The sequence below is a fragment of the Amblyomma mixtum genome, unplaced genomic scaffold, assembly GCF_055824585.1.
Source record: "Amblyomma mixtum isolate Tamu unplaced genomic scaffold, ASM5582458v1 scaffold_13, whole genome shotgun sequence".
Lineage (NCBI taxonomy): Eukaryota > Metazoa > Arthropoda > Arachnida > Ixodida > Ixodidae > Amblyomma > Amblyomma mixtum.
Genome location: NW_028317662.1, coordinates 2252452 through 2265610, shown reverse-complemented (window position 1 = coordinate 2265610; position 13159 = coordinate 2252452). Strand labels below are relative to the sequence as shown.

At 48.1% G+C, this 13159-nt stretch overlaps 2 protein-coding genes across 4 annotated transcripts in view; both read left to right on the top strand.

Annotated features, from left to right (window-relative positions):
• The first annotated feature begins 462 nt into the window (after window positions 1–462).
• Window positions 463–13159, top strand: part of LOC149324882 (atlastin-1-like) — a 164194-nt gene continuing 151497 nt past the window's right edge. For all 3 annotated transcript variants that reach the window (XR_016286661.1, XM_089565246.1, XM_089565245.1), the window contains exon 1: window positions 463–544. Coding sequence is in view for 2 of the 3 variants with exons in the window: in XM_089565246.1 (XP_089421372.1) it covers window positions 465–544 (80 nt within the window). In the remaining variant the exon portion in view is untranslated. The remainder of the gene's footprint in view (window positions 545–13159) is intronic.
• Window positions 3968–10858, top strand: LOC149324883 (uncharacterized). Its single transcript, XM_089565233.1, has 3 exons — window positions 3968–3982; window positions 9489–10637; window positions 10732–10858. The coding sequence occupies exons 1-3, from the start codon at window positions 3968–3970 to the stop codon at window positions 10804–10806; spliced, it is 1239 nt and encodes a 412-aa protein (XP_089421359.1). The 3' UTR covers window positions 10807–10858.

The following is a 13159-nucleotide window of genomic DNA, read 5'->3' as shown; positions in this document are numbered from 1 at the left end:
CATGAGAGCTTTTTTAGCCAACTTCTACTTTCGCATCCGGCATTGAGACACGCTATGGAGGCTCCTGGTAGCTGCCCTGCACTCCCCCCCCCCCCCCCCCCCCCCTCCCCGCTTTTTTTCTTCACTCTTCTGCCATCTCTTCTTTCTAAGCCAACAGAATTTCGCAAGACTGCTCCTTTCCTGTTCGCGCCCCGCTGGAATGGTTCCCTGATATTTGCATATCCTGGCATGTAAGCGCGTATGAATACTCTCTCTCTTTTCCGTAAAATGACAGTCACTGCTTCCATTGACACTCTTCTTTCATTACGAAGGAATTGTAGGTTGCTTTAAAGAATTACCCGTGTTTTTAATTAAGCAAGCTGTATTCATGAACTTTACCGGGAACTATATCCTGCAGCGCAATATGGCACCGCCCAACGCACGCGAAACTCGCTCCTCTTAAGCACAAACCCATCGGCCCCGGCATGCACAGCTGCCGCCTGCTCTTGCAAGGAGTCGCCGCCAAGTGCGCGTGCTGCCGCGGCCGCGACCGTTTCAGCTACACGTAAGCAAACGCTGGTCGACTTTTAGAACTATAGCTGGGCACCCTTGAAAAGTTCTTCGGAGCAAACATTGCGTGTTTTGTTTAAACCTTCCGCCGGGTGAGGAGTGCTGAGATTTCGGTGGGTAGAAACAGCTTGTTTTTTGCTCTGATGGGGGGGGGGGGGGGGGGGGGGGGGTTATACGCACTTTCGTATACTGAGCGTCAGATTTAACCGATGTTTTCAGTCTTGCATTGCCGCGAATGCTCCGTGCTGTTACGGACCTCAAAAGCAACTGAAGTAATTCTCGAATTCGACAATATCGAAGATATCGAATAAGTGAAGCTTGCACGGTAACATGCTATGTTGTTACACTTGCAAGTACGCTAAGAACGGGCGTACTTTGCAAAGGGTGCGATACGTAATTAGCATTCGGCTGTTTTTTTTTATTGAGCATTATGTCAGTTTTCCACCTCTGGCGTATCAAGCCGTGTGTGTATAGACATGTAAATTGCAAGAACAAAGGTTTTGTAAGCAAGCGCTGTGTGTGTGTCCCTTCTTTCTGTGTCCGTGTCTTTGCGCTAATTTAATTAAGAAGCATGATCCGCGATCTAGCCCTCACGTCTACCCTTGTAAGCTGTTTTGTCGTGCATTGTAAATGGTGAGGTAATGGTCTGCAAAACCGTTGACAGTATCACTGTCTCGACGAATATATGGGACCCCTGGAAGTTCTCGCAAAAGAATAAAAAGCGGGATACGTGCTATATGAGGCAATACTGCACAACATTTCAAATAGTGTGCTGTATGGTGTATAGTATTGTATAGTATAGTATGCTGTATAGTATTTTGTTGGTGTAACAATATGAACAAGGCTTACCGTGTGCCACAGTGCAAGGCTGTATGCGATGCCATGCATTTTCATCTCCTATTCTTAATTCCTATGTCTTAGCTGACATTGGATTGCAGGAATTGTTCTCAAGTTGCCATGGCATTTTAACACTCGAAAGGAATAAAATGCTTTAGTAAAATAAAAACTTCTCAGTGACTAACGCCTTCGGCTAAGAGATTTGTTGCATGCGAATAAATTGGGTTCACTCCATGCGGGATATCAGTGTTAAGGAAGAAAATTGTGTCGGAGAACAAAAAAAAAACAAACAGGAGAGCTGAATAGAGAATAAATCGTATTTGTCACGATATATCGGTTTTCTACTCCATGGTATTTTCTAGTCCAACCTTGCTCCAGCGAGTGTCCCGCGTACGTGTAGGTCTCTCTTGTGAAATTGAATACCGCATTTATCCGATGATAATATGCGTCAGTCGAGCACTGACTTTTTCTCCTATTCTTAATAATTTTCCTTTATGAAATTTCCGGAGCCCTCCACTACGGCGTCTCTCATAGCCTTTGTCGCTTTGGGACGTTAAACCCCATAAACTAACTAACTAACTTTATACGAAAGTACCTTTGAGACACTTGAAATTTCTGTGCAGAAATAACCCCGGAGTTCATTCTTATGTGCAAACTACCTCTTTTATTCATATTAGAGATACTTGCACACGTTTCGACGCCAATCCTCTCGCCTTAAGCCGTAAGCAGCAGCAAAACCGTGGTGTGTGCGCTGTCTGAAATGAGCTGTTTTTTTTCCTCTTCAACGGTCATGGGTAGGCCTATTTTGGTTGCGCACACGAATGAATGGAGTGTGTCAGAGTAGAGCTATTAGTGTGGCATCCTAGACCATGCGTGCGGCAAAACTAGCTAAATTGACTATCTGCTATCTTCTCCTAATTACTTCAGTACGAACTGTCATCGCCGCGTTTCACCTTCTAACTAACGTAACGACCCCAAGCCATTCCCTGTTACTCATGCGTAACAGAGTTCAGTTGGAGAGCCGTCAGTGTTTTCATTGCGCTGAGCTCTAATCTCTCATTCAGAAACAATGCGCGCTATATTAGCCCTGTTTTCCGCTATGCATAATTACTTCGCGTTGTAGACGAAGCCCTTTAAACCAGTTCTCTTAAAGTTCTGAATCAGCCTGGAGCATTACCGCACTGGTCCTACAAAAATGTTTACATTTCAGAGGTATATGGGTTGAATATTACGCCTCTTTTCAAAAAGATAAATTACGGTTACTTAACAGCACGTTATACAGACAGCAGCTCTACGATATAGTGATCACAAAGTTGTGTATTCAATCTTGTTCACAAGTAAAATACTTTTAAACCTGAATTTACCGAACCCCCATATAGCGAATTTCTCGATATAACGAAGTTTTTCAATTGCCCAACGCCGCCTCCATTGAAGGGCGTGTATTTGAGACCTCCATGTAACGAATGCCCAGCGGCGGTTGACCTTGATGTAACGGACACGCTGCGCCGGGCGTCTGTTAGCTTGTGCTGAGGTAAGACATTTGTCTGAAAAGTAAAACACGAACTGACCTGAGAGGAGCGTCAACAGTCGCAAAGAGCGGCCGCAGTTGAGACATGTCCGTCAGCGCATCTCCTTTGATTTCGCTTTCGTCTCCCCATGGTTGCTCGCGTAGCCCGGGATACAAGCGACGTTTTTTTTTTTTTGACAATATTCGCACGGCAGAAATCGTCGTGGCGGCGCGACGCCCGGCTGGAGATACACGATGCGAAGAAGCGGCGGCGCGCCGCCATGTGTCCCTCGACGCGAAAGCAATTGTGATCAACAAGTGGCAAATACTACTGTGCAATTAGGTCTTTGAGAGTGTCGACACTGAATTTTCTGTGCGTTCAATTTTTTTTAAGTGTTCACTTCGACACTAACGCACTTGCTTTAGCATGCGTGCATAAGTATCTATCAGAATTTGCATGCTCCAATTCCATGGCATCACGTACCTTTGGATGCCCGCTCAGCTGCGGGAACCAGCGGCTGCGGTTTTCTTCGACACATTCGCTTCAGGAAGGAAAGGCGGGCATATAGATACGAGATTCGGCCATGTTCTCTAAAAATAAAGCGACATTTCATGTCTGAGGTAGCGTTTATTTTCACGATAAACTAATACGATGTCACGATTTCTAATAAGGGAGTAATTACTCATTGGCATCCACCCAAGCGCAGCCATACGGCTACAAAGGAAAGCTATACAGCTTTCTCAGAAACTTCGTAGTTAAAGAAAAATTCGTCCTGGTTCGGGGTTCGAACCCGGGACCACCGCTTCACCGGAGCAGTCGCTCTACCAACTGCACTAACCGGGACGGCAAGCTTATGGCAGGGCGAGAGCGAATTGATCAATAACTCGAAGTGGGAACAGTCTTGACTAAATGTTTAGGGGAATCCCCCAAGGAGGAGTAAATTTGTAATAAGGGAGTAATTACTCATTGACATCCACCCAAGCGCAGCCATACGGCTACGAAGGAAAGCTATATTAACAAAGGAAAGTGATATTAACATTTCCGTGCCAAAACCACTGCGTAACTCGTCGGCCATGACGGCCACACTGGTGACTCCAGGCAGAGGCAGCCAAACCGGAAAAGCGGGCTTTCTGCACTGCTATTGGCATGATTCAGCTGCCGCTCCCGGTCTCACCGGACGCCGCGCGTCAGTATCTGGCGGAAGCAGATCGGTAGGCGGTAGGCGTTTTCTCGACGCCCGGCGGCGACTGCGCCCTGTCGGGCGGAACTAGTCGACTTGCAGCCGTAAAAACATCTTTGTATTCCGGTCTTACGCAAGCAGCGGCGGAGATGACGGCGGCTGCCGCAGCAGTCGCGACATCAGACATCGAATAATGGGGTTTCCTGTAAAGATTTTCACGGTGATTTCAAATTCAAATTCTTTATTTACATTTAAAAGTACACAAAGATGTGTCCAACACTCTCTGCACCCGTAGCCGTAGGCTAGTCATGGGTCCAAAAAATTAAATACAATCATACAGACACGCCAGTACAATGCAATTAGAACTTGTAACAGCGGGGGAGATACATGTGTATGAATACAAGTGCAGAAATAGGAAAAGAAGAAGAAAAAAAAACATCACACGGAACAACTCTATAATATGAAAAACATCGTCGATGTCCAAAAAAAGAAATAATAATAATAATAAAAACAAATATGCGCAGCAGGTTGAGTAAGCATTAGTTCTTAGCGCGTATGTGCCGAAGTTTTTTCTCTAGCAGTGAAATTTTGAGCGTATTTTGCTTCGTGGGTAAGGGTATTTCGTATTTTTGCACCAATAAAAGCGAGCTGTCGTTCTCCATACACGTTGTGAGTGGGTGGCAGATTAAAGTTTCCAAGCGTTACATTCCGGGTGGGACGTGATGACGCGTGAAATAGGGATATATGGAAAGGATGGTTGTATCTTACGATGCTGTTTACATTTATTTCTTAGTTTAGTTTCCGTTCTGCATTGCCCTTTCGGATCTTCTCGCGAAAACTGCATGTAACGAAAAATCCCGGACTTTTTTCAACTTCGTCATATCCAGGTTTAACTATAGTTTTTTGTCAGGTCGATCAAAAGGCAGTATTATCTACCTGTACAGGCGATCACCTAAGAGGAAATGCAGTCGTAAAGGTGCTGTGAAACGGTTTTTAATATTCCCTATAACTGTATTGAATGCGTAGAATGAATTGTTTTGAGCATTCACACCCAGCAAGAGTCAATCAATCAATCAATCAATCAATCACTTTATTTCAGCTTTTTTTTACAAAAACTGAGGGCGGCAAGAAAAAAGCAGTCATTACGACCGCTTGACAAGCCTCGCCACCCCTACAAAGAGGCAGTTTGCTAGCGACTATGATGGTTACTTCATACACTGGTAACAACGCAAGGTACACGGAAAGACAAGGCATGTAAATATATGCATAAAAGGAAACATTTTTTTTTTAAATACGTGCATAAAAAGAAACTCTTTTTTTTTTTTTAAATACATGCATGAAAGGAAACTGTTTTTACTTCGCATGGACAAGTACTAATTCCGCACAACAGAATAAAGGTTTTACACAACATTTACGCTTCAATGCAATAGAGTTCTATACATGGGTACGCATACTGTGGGACCTAGCTTGCAAACACATTTCGAATAGCCGAGACAGACATGCTGAGCAACGTGTCGTAAAATGGCGTGTTCAAGTATTTGGGAAGAATGTATTTTAGTGTGGAAAAGCCATAGTTTGTTCTGCATCGTGGTAATGAATAGATCATACGCTGTCGTGTCATATACGGTGTCCGATGTGGTGTAAGTGTCACAATGCTAGAAAAAAATGTGTCGTCTTCGGCTATTATTTTTTTATAGAAGGATGCAAACCTGTAATCGAACATTCTTGTTACGGGTATCATTCTGTATTGCTGGTAGATAGGACGTGTCGGAGCATCATATGGTACATTAGCAATTACGCGAAGTGTTCTTTTTTGCAGTACTAGAAGCTTCTGGATGTTAGATGACAAGGAAGCAATACGATACATAAGAATAAAAGAACGCATAGTACAGATTCAGCTTAGTTTTGGCGGGTAAAATATGTTTATTCCGCGAAATTATCTCAATGTCCCAAGTCCTTGGAACGAAACCGCCGGTGTATTACAATTTTAAAAAACCAAGGTTCATAACGTTTCCAGGCTCATCGATCACCGCGCAGTGACTACTTTCAGAACTTATTTTAATGTCACGACAATCGGTGTTGTCAGTGTGAGCGACCGAGAGCCCGGCGCTGCTATTCACTGCAAGTGTGACGTCAAGACTACATTTTCCGTAGGCGGACTGTCGTCTGGCGTCGCCTAAGCGGCCTCGGGCGCCGGGAACGGCACCGTGCGCCACATGGTTCCAGTGATGTTTCAAAAAATGCTCACTTAAGGGTAGGCATTTTTTTTTGGTCTAAGGAGTTTATAAACTCGGCCAATAAAGCACTACTTTCAGACACTGCAAACTACAGGTTGTCTGTCGAGCATTTAAAAAAGGAAAAAGCTGGACTGTCATGCTTTTCGTAGTATCGCATTATTATTATACCGCGCTGGCGGCTAGTACAACACTTTCTTCAGTCCCGAGTTTATGATGGCGCTACTGTGTCACCGTTATGTAAATTGGATTGCCAGCCACATAAAAGGCCCACTGAGGACAACTCGATTTCATTTTTTGTTGTCATAAAAAATGGGCTCCAAGGCGTTTTTTGGTTATGTTGATTTTTGTGAGGAAGAACAAGCTAAAGTCAATTCATACCAGTTGTTTGAGGGAAGAATTTCAAAAATTTCTCAAGAATAGGCGTTCTGGGGCTTTTGCGCCGTAGTATTACCAGTTTTGACGGACACCAGAGGGCCGGTTAATTGTTTTAAGTATTTAGCTGGTTAACTAATTTCTGGTAATTAACTTTTTAACTGTCAGAGATAGGCAACTGGTTGCAATTAGAGATTTTTAGCCGGTCTTTAGTAATTTCCCTATGATTTTAGAATTTCTAAAACGCTTTTACCGTCGCCGCTGTGGCTCGACGAAAATTGGTTCCATCGTGCGAAAATACATGCGCTTTCAAAACCATGCAGGAAACGCAACCCTTCCATTGTACGTAACTACTCGGAAAAGTCCAATTTAGTTGAGCCACAGCCCCAAAGGAAGTCGCGTTTTCGAAATTCTAAAAGCGGTGGTGGCTGTTACTAACGACCGGCCGCAAATATCCAGGCACCGAACTCAATTAGTTAAAAAGTTCATTATTAAAAATTGGTTCACCAGGTTAGAACTTAGGACAATTCACAGGTTTTCTTGCGTCCACCAAACCTGGTGATAATGTGCCGCAAAAGCCATATTTTTGCCCCAAAAAGCCTTTCTGTGATAACTTTTGAAAGTGTTCAAATAAACACTCGGTATACCACCAGTGTCCTACACTTAGGGCGGTTGCAACTGCAGCGTAGAGTGAAATCTTTCTGTCAACAGTCGGATGCTTGATATTTCGTAATTGGAAGAAACATTCAATCTAAAAAACCCTCATTTTTTTAAACTTTTTGAATTTAAGACGCATTTGGTAAAGGCTCTGTTCTAAATTTTCCCGCCTCTTGAATAGATGGGAGGACTTCGACTCCGGAAATGTCCCCGTGTTAGCCGTTTTGAGGAGTGAATCGTGTTGTAGACAAGCCTCTAAAACACGCGCCACAAAACTTTGTCAGCCCAGCTCAGTTTACTAGTAAAATCAGGCCATACTGGCGACATAACCTTAATTTTAATTGAAAAATGTGTACTTTAGAATGCTGTTTTACTTTGATAAAAGCCAGCATTTATTCTCTGCCTGGAATGCTTGAACTTTGGCAGCACTAAGTGATATAGGTTCTAGGTATAGGCTCTAGCAATAGGAGGGGGGATGTATTAGTAGAGTTCGCCGAGAGATATAATTTACGGATTGTGAATACGTTCTTCCGGAAAATAGAAATCAGGAAATCGATGTGGAAGAGCCCCGGCGGTGAAACCAAAACTTAAATAGACTTCATACTGGGCGCCCACCCTGACATCGTGCCGGTTGTGGAGGTTCTCGGAAACATGCGTTGGTGCGACCAAAGAACGATAAGGGCAAAAATTAGCCGAGGCTTAATGAGGGAACAGAAGGGACTAGTAAAGCGGCGGCCCATTAACGAGTTAGCGTTAAGAGGGAAAGTAGGGTTATTCAGGGTAATCGGTTATTCAGGTAATCAGGGTAACAGATAATCGGCTTTAACTGATGAAGACAGCCTCAATGTTCAAGCAATGGGCGATAACTTCGGAGCTATCATTAGGCATTGTGCAGTAAATGTTGGCGGTAGGTTGTTTCGACAGGATACCGGCAAGCTATCTCAGGAGACAAAAGATCTGCATAAGAAACGCCACAGCATGAAGGTGTCGAACACCAGAGATAGTATAGTAGCGGCGGAACTATTAAAATTAATAAGCGCAAATTAGCCGGCATAAGGAAGTTAAATAAGGAGAGAATCGAGCATGCTCCAAAGAACGGAGGCAGCCTAAAGGCAGCGGAGAGTAAACTTCTAGTAGGCAAAAATCAGATGCATTCGTTAAAAGACAAACACGGCGTTATAACCCCCCAGTAACCCGCCAAAGAGACACACAATTTTAAACACACGCGTCGCTGTTAGCCTCTCTGGCGAGCTAGCAAGACGGATAGAAAAACGCACAGCGCCGGTCCGCCCGAGCCGTCCTGTCACCGTCTCCGAAAAAATTGGCAGTATCTTAGCTCTGGTTAAGCTGCAGTTATGCTTTGTTTGACGTCATGGCTGTCGCACTTCACGCACAATGCACTCGGAGCACCACGATAACGGTGTATACAAGCGCGTTACATAGCCCTCCTTCCGCATGCCTAGTAACTGTGGTAGTAGCGTCATACGAGGCAGCCGAGGCAAGTAGCGTCATACGAGGCAGCCGAGCGCGCGCCGATGCACACTCGGTAAACACGCGCAGAGCGCGCGAACGGCGGCGAAGGGCGACCGACGGAGCCGCGCTCGGCGGCGGCTCCGCCGACCACGTGCGCCTCTCCAGTGACGTCACTCGGCGAAATTGATCACGGCGCACGCCAGACCCGGTGTTGACTAGCCTAGTAAAGCTTTTCGCTTCAAAACAAGTAATTCCTTACTCGCTCAGGCCGACGAACACGAAACTCGCGGGAGGCGCCGTTTTGAGAGACTTTCTCCTCTTGCCAGCGCATTCCTCTGCTCCCCTTCGGCGGCACTCCTCACGGTTTACCACGACGTACGCTAGCTGCGTCGTGACACTCTCTACATAGCCCAGTCCTGTGCTACGACTTACCTGTGGGCCGCTGCATCACTTACGCGTGCCCACTAAAGTTTGTGTAACACTGAACTCGAGGAAAAGCTGAATTTTCCTCGCAGTCTACAAGTTAAGCCAAAAATTAATGGATGGTCTGCAAATGTCGTGGGTGCCCGACCTTTCTTCTCTGTGACCTCTCCGCCTGAGCTAGGCCTCGCTCCGCTGGGAGCTAGGCCTACTCCGGCGGACGCTTCCGCCACCAACGCCATCATGGAGGTGTAGGTGCAGGGAGAGGTTCTTAACCCCAACGACTACGACCCAAGGGACTGGACGCACATTCTGAGTGTGCCTGCCCGCTCCAAGGACGTCCTTTCAACAACCCGACGCCAGGAGGGCGCAGCCTCTGCTACCGGTACCCCCAAGTCTCCATGCCTTGAAAAGTCAGCGCACCTGCAAGCAACGCGCACAGCTGCGCAGCGTTCGCGACAGCAGCCACCGCTTCGTGCTGCAGATTACAAGATCGTTTTTAGATCACGAGGCGGGCTTCAGCTGGACCTGCTTCCACTCCGACAACTACGAGAGGCCATCCTCCAAGCGGCGTCCCAGGTTAAGGAGCCAGCGCGTACCCAAATCAGGGTACACCCGGTCAACAACACCTGCACCGTAAGCACGCCCCTAAAGGATGACGCGCTCGCTCTGGTTCGGGTGAACACCATCACACACCAAGGCAAGGAATTCGCCGTAGAACCTTACATAGCCCCGCCGGACGGAGCAGTACGCGGATTAATCTCCGATGCTTATTGGAATGAGACCCCGTCAGAGCTCCTGCAAGACCTGCTCACCGGCTACCCAGGCGCCCTCATCGTGGACGCCCGCCGAATAGGCTCCACGCGTTCCATCTTAATAACTTTCCGGGCTGGACCTGTCCCACGCGCAGTTCTTTATGGAGGAGCCCTCCACAGATGCACACCGTACCGAGGGCATATAGACGCCTGCACGAACTGCCGCGTCCCAGGTCACCGGGCAGACGTGTGTGTCCACCCAAGATCCCATAAGTGCCCCCGCTGTGGGCAGTCCCACCCAAAGGAAGATGTGCCCTCATGCACCCCCAGCTGCATTCTCTGCGGCGGCCCTCATATGACCGGCACCGGGAACTGCAAGGGACGGGGCCGCAAACTAGCGTCCCCGAAGAACGCTCTCTCTCCTCCGGATACATCGCGGCTTTCCCGCTGCGATCAACCAGGCACAGCCAGCAGACGCAGCTCGACGACTTCCCGGTCGCCTTTTACAAGCCGGCAGAATGGCAGCAAGAACGCCACGCGTCTCACCTGGGCAGACCGCGTTTCTGGCAAGGCTACCCGTCATCCCCCACCACCCCAGTCCTCCCAGGCAGATCCGAGAGACCAGGAGCTCAAGGCCTTGCGTGAAGAGGTAAGCCGCCTTTCCTCCCTCCTAAGCACCCCCGCCCCCTCCATGCCCCCTAAACCCGCACCTGCTGTCATTAACTCGACCCCATCATCCACAGACACATCGAGCACCCCTCCCGCAAAGAAACAACGCACCACAGACGCCACACCCCCTCCCGTACCCTCAGAAATAGACGCTAAATTAGCAGCACTCGAAGCCAAATTTGACAACAAACTAAAAGAGCTAGACGCACGCCTCGATGCCAGATTCAATCACCTTGCCGCCACCCTAACAGAAAAACTTGAGCAGCGCATGGACGCTATGCTTACCAAGATGATGGAGCTCTTGGAACATAATCTTAACCATCGCTTCACCCAACTTCAAACCCCCTCCACTCCCCCCATCCTTCCTCCGCAAGCACAAACCACCTATCCTGAGCCACACATACCAATTGACACCCGTCTTATTTCCATCCTCAATCCCCCTACCATCCAATATGGCGGGGGGGAACACTAATTATCTACCCATTTGAACTTGGAACTGCCGCGGCTTCAGGGAAAAACGCGCGCCTCTGCAACTTCTCCTTCCCACCATCACACCCACGCCCCACGTACTACTTCTACAGGAGACTGCACACCGGGCAACCATCGCCTCCTACACATCTACACACTCGGATACCACTAACACACCCAGGGCATCCACACTCATCCACCACAGCCTCACCTACAAAACTCATCACATCACGTCTGAGACGCCCTGCGTGATCACAGAACTTATACATCACACACATTCACTTCCTTCTATATTTATAGCAAACATATACCACCCCCCGTCCCTGCCGATGGCCCCGCTAGAATCACTTCTGCGAAAGCTACACCATCTAGCAGGGAAACATCCCCTACTCATCGGTGGGGACTTCAACAGTCAGCATACTGACTGGGGATACACAACCACGACGCATCGAGGTCGCAGGCTCTGGCTGCTCTTGCAGAACCTCCAACTCACTGTGCACAACACGTTTCAGACGCCTACGAGGATCGGCAACAGTGTCAGCATGGACACCAGTCCGGACCTGACGCTGAGCCGCTGTATCCGCGGCGTTACCTGGAACAGAACACAACATACACTGGGCAGTGATCATTACATTATACAAATCACTGTCCCGTACAAAGCACCCCGTCACGCAAATACAACACATAAACTCATTAACTGGGATGCCTTTCGCGCTGTACGCACCGCCCTCCCAGACACTCCCATCGCAGACGTCGACGAATGGGTGCAGTCACTCAAGCATGACGTTCACCACAACACGCGAGACATTGAAACTACAACCGAAACACATACCCTTGACACACGCCTAGCCCACCTCTGGGAGGCTTATCACAGCATCCTAGAACGCTGGAAAGGCAACAAACACAACAGAACGCTTAAGAAGCGGCTGGCCGCGCTGCAGACACAAATCCAACAGCACTCTGAGGAGCTCTGCCGATCCAACTGGGGACAGATATGTGAAGGCATCGCCGGAAACCTGTCCAGCAAACGCGCATGGCAACTCCTCCGACACCTCATTGACCCCACGCGCACCAAATCAGCAACACAGCACCACGTGACACGCCTCACACATGAACACATTGACGATCCCGACACCCTTCTAGACACACTTCAAACCATACACACCTGCAGGCGGCCCCATACCTCTACCGCACTACACAGGACAAGCAAATCCAACACTCGACACCGACATCACGGAGACGGAAGTCAGAGCGGCCCTCCTGACTCTCCGCGCCAACTCCGCACCTGGTGCAGACCAAATCACAAACTCCGTGCTCCGTAATCTGGATGACCAATCGATCACCCACATTACGAAATACTTCAACCAGTGCTGGAGGGAGGGTAACCTCCCGCAGTCGTGGCGCCACGCGGAGGTAATATTCATACCTAAACCCAACAAACCACTTACACTTCAAAACCTTCGCCCTATTTCGCAACCTCATGCCTTGGGAAGCTCCTAGAGCACGTTGTGTTAGCGAGACTCACAAGTCACATGGCAGACAACAATCTTTACCCGCATAGCATGGTAGGATTTCGCCCCCATCTATCCGCACAGGACGCTATGCTGCAACTCTCACACGACATTTTCGACCCGCTTCTTCCGGGTCACACCAAGGCAGTCTTAGCTTTGGATCTCTCCAAAGCTTTTGATCGCATTGAACATCAGGTGATCATGTCTGCTCTATCCCTCTTGAATGTGGGTGTGCGCACGTATGCCTACATTCAAGCATTCCTTACTGACCGCACAGCTGAGATACACTTCGGCCCTCTGTCTTCCCCCTCCTACACTCTTCAGAGTATTGGCACCCCTCAAGGGTCCGTCCTTTCCCCCTTTCTCTTTAACATTACCCTCATCCCCCTTGCCCGAAAATTGGCCACTATTCCCCACCTGAAGCACACTCTTTATGCCGACGATATCACCCTGTGGACCACTCACGGCAGTGACGGAGACATAGAGAACACCTTACAGGAAGCAGCCACCCTCACCCAAAATT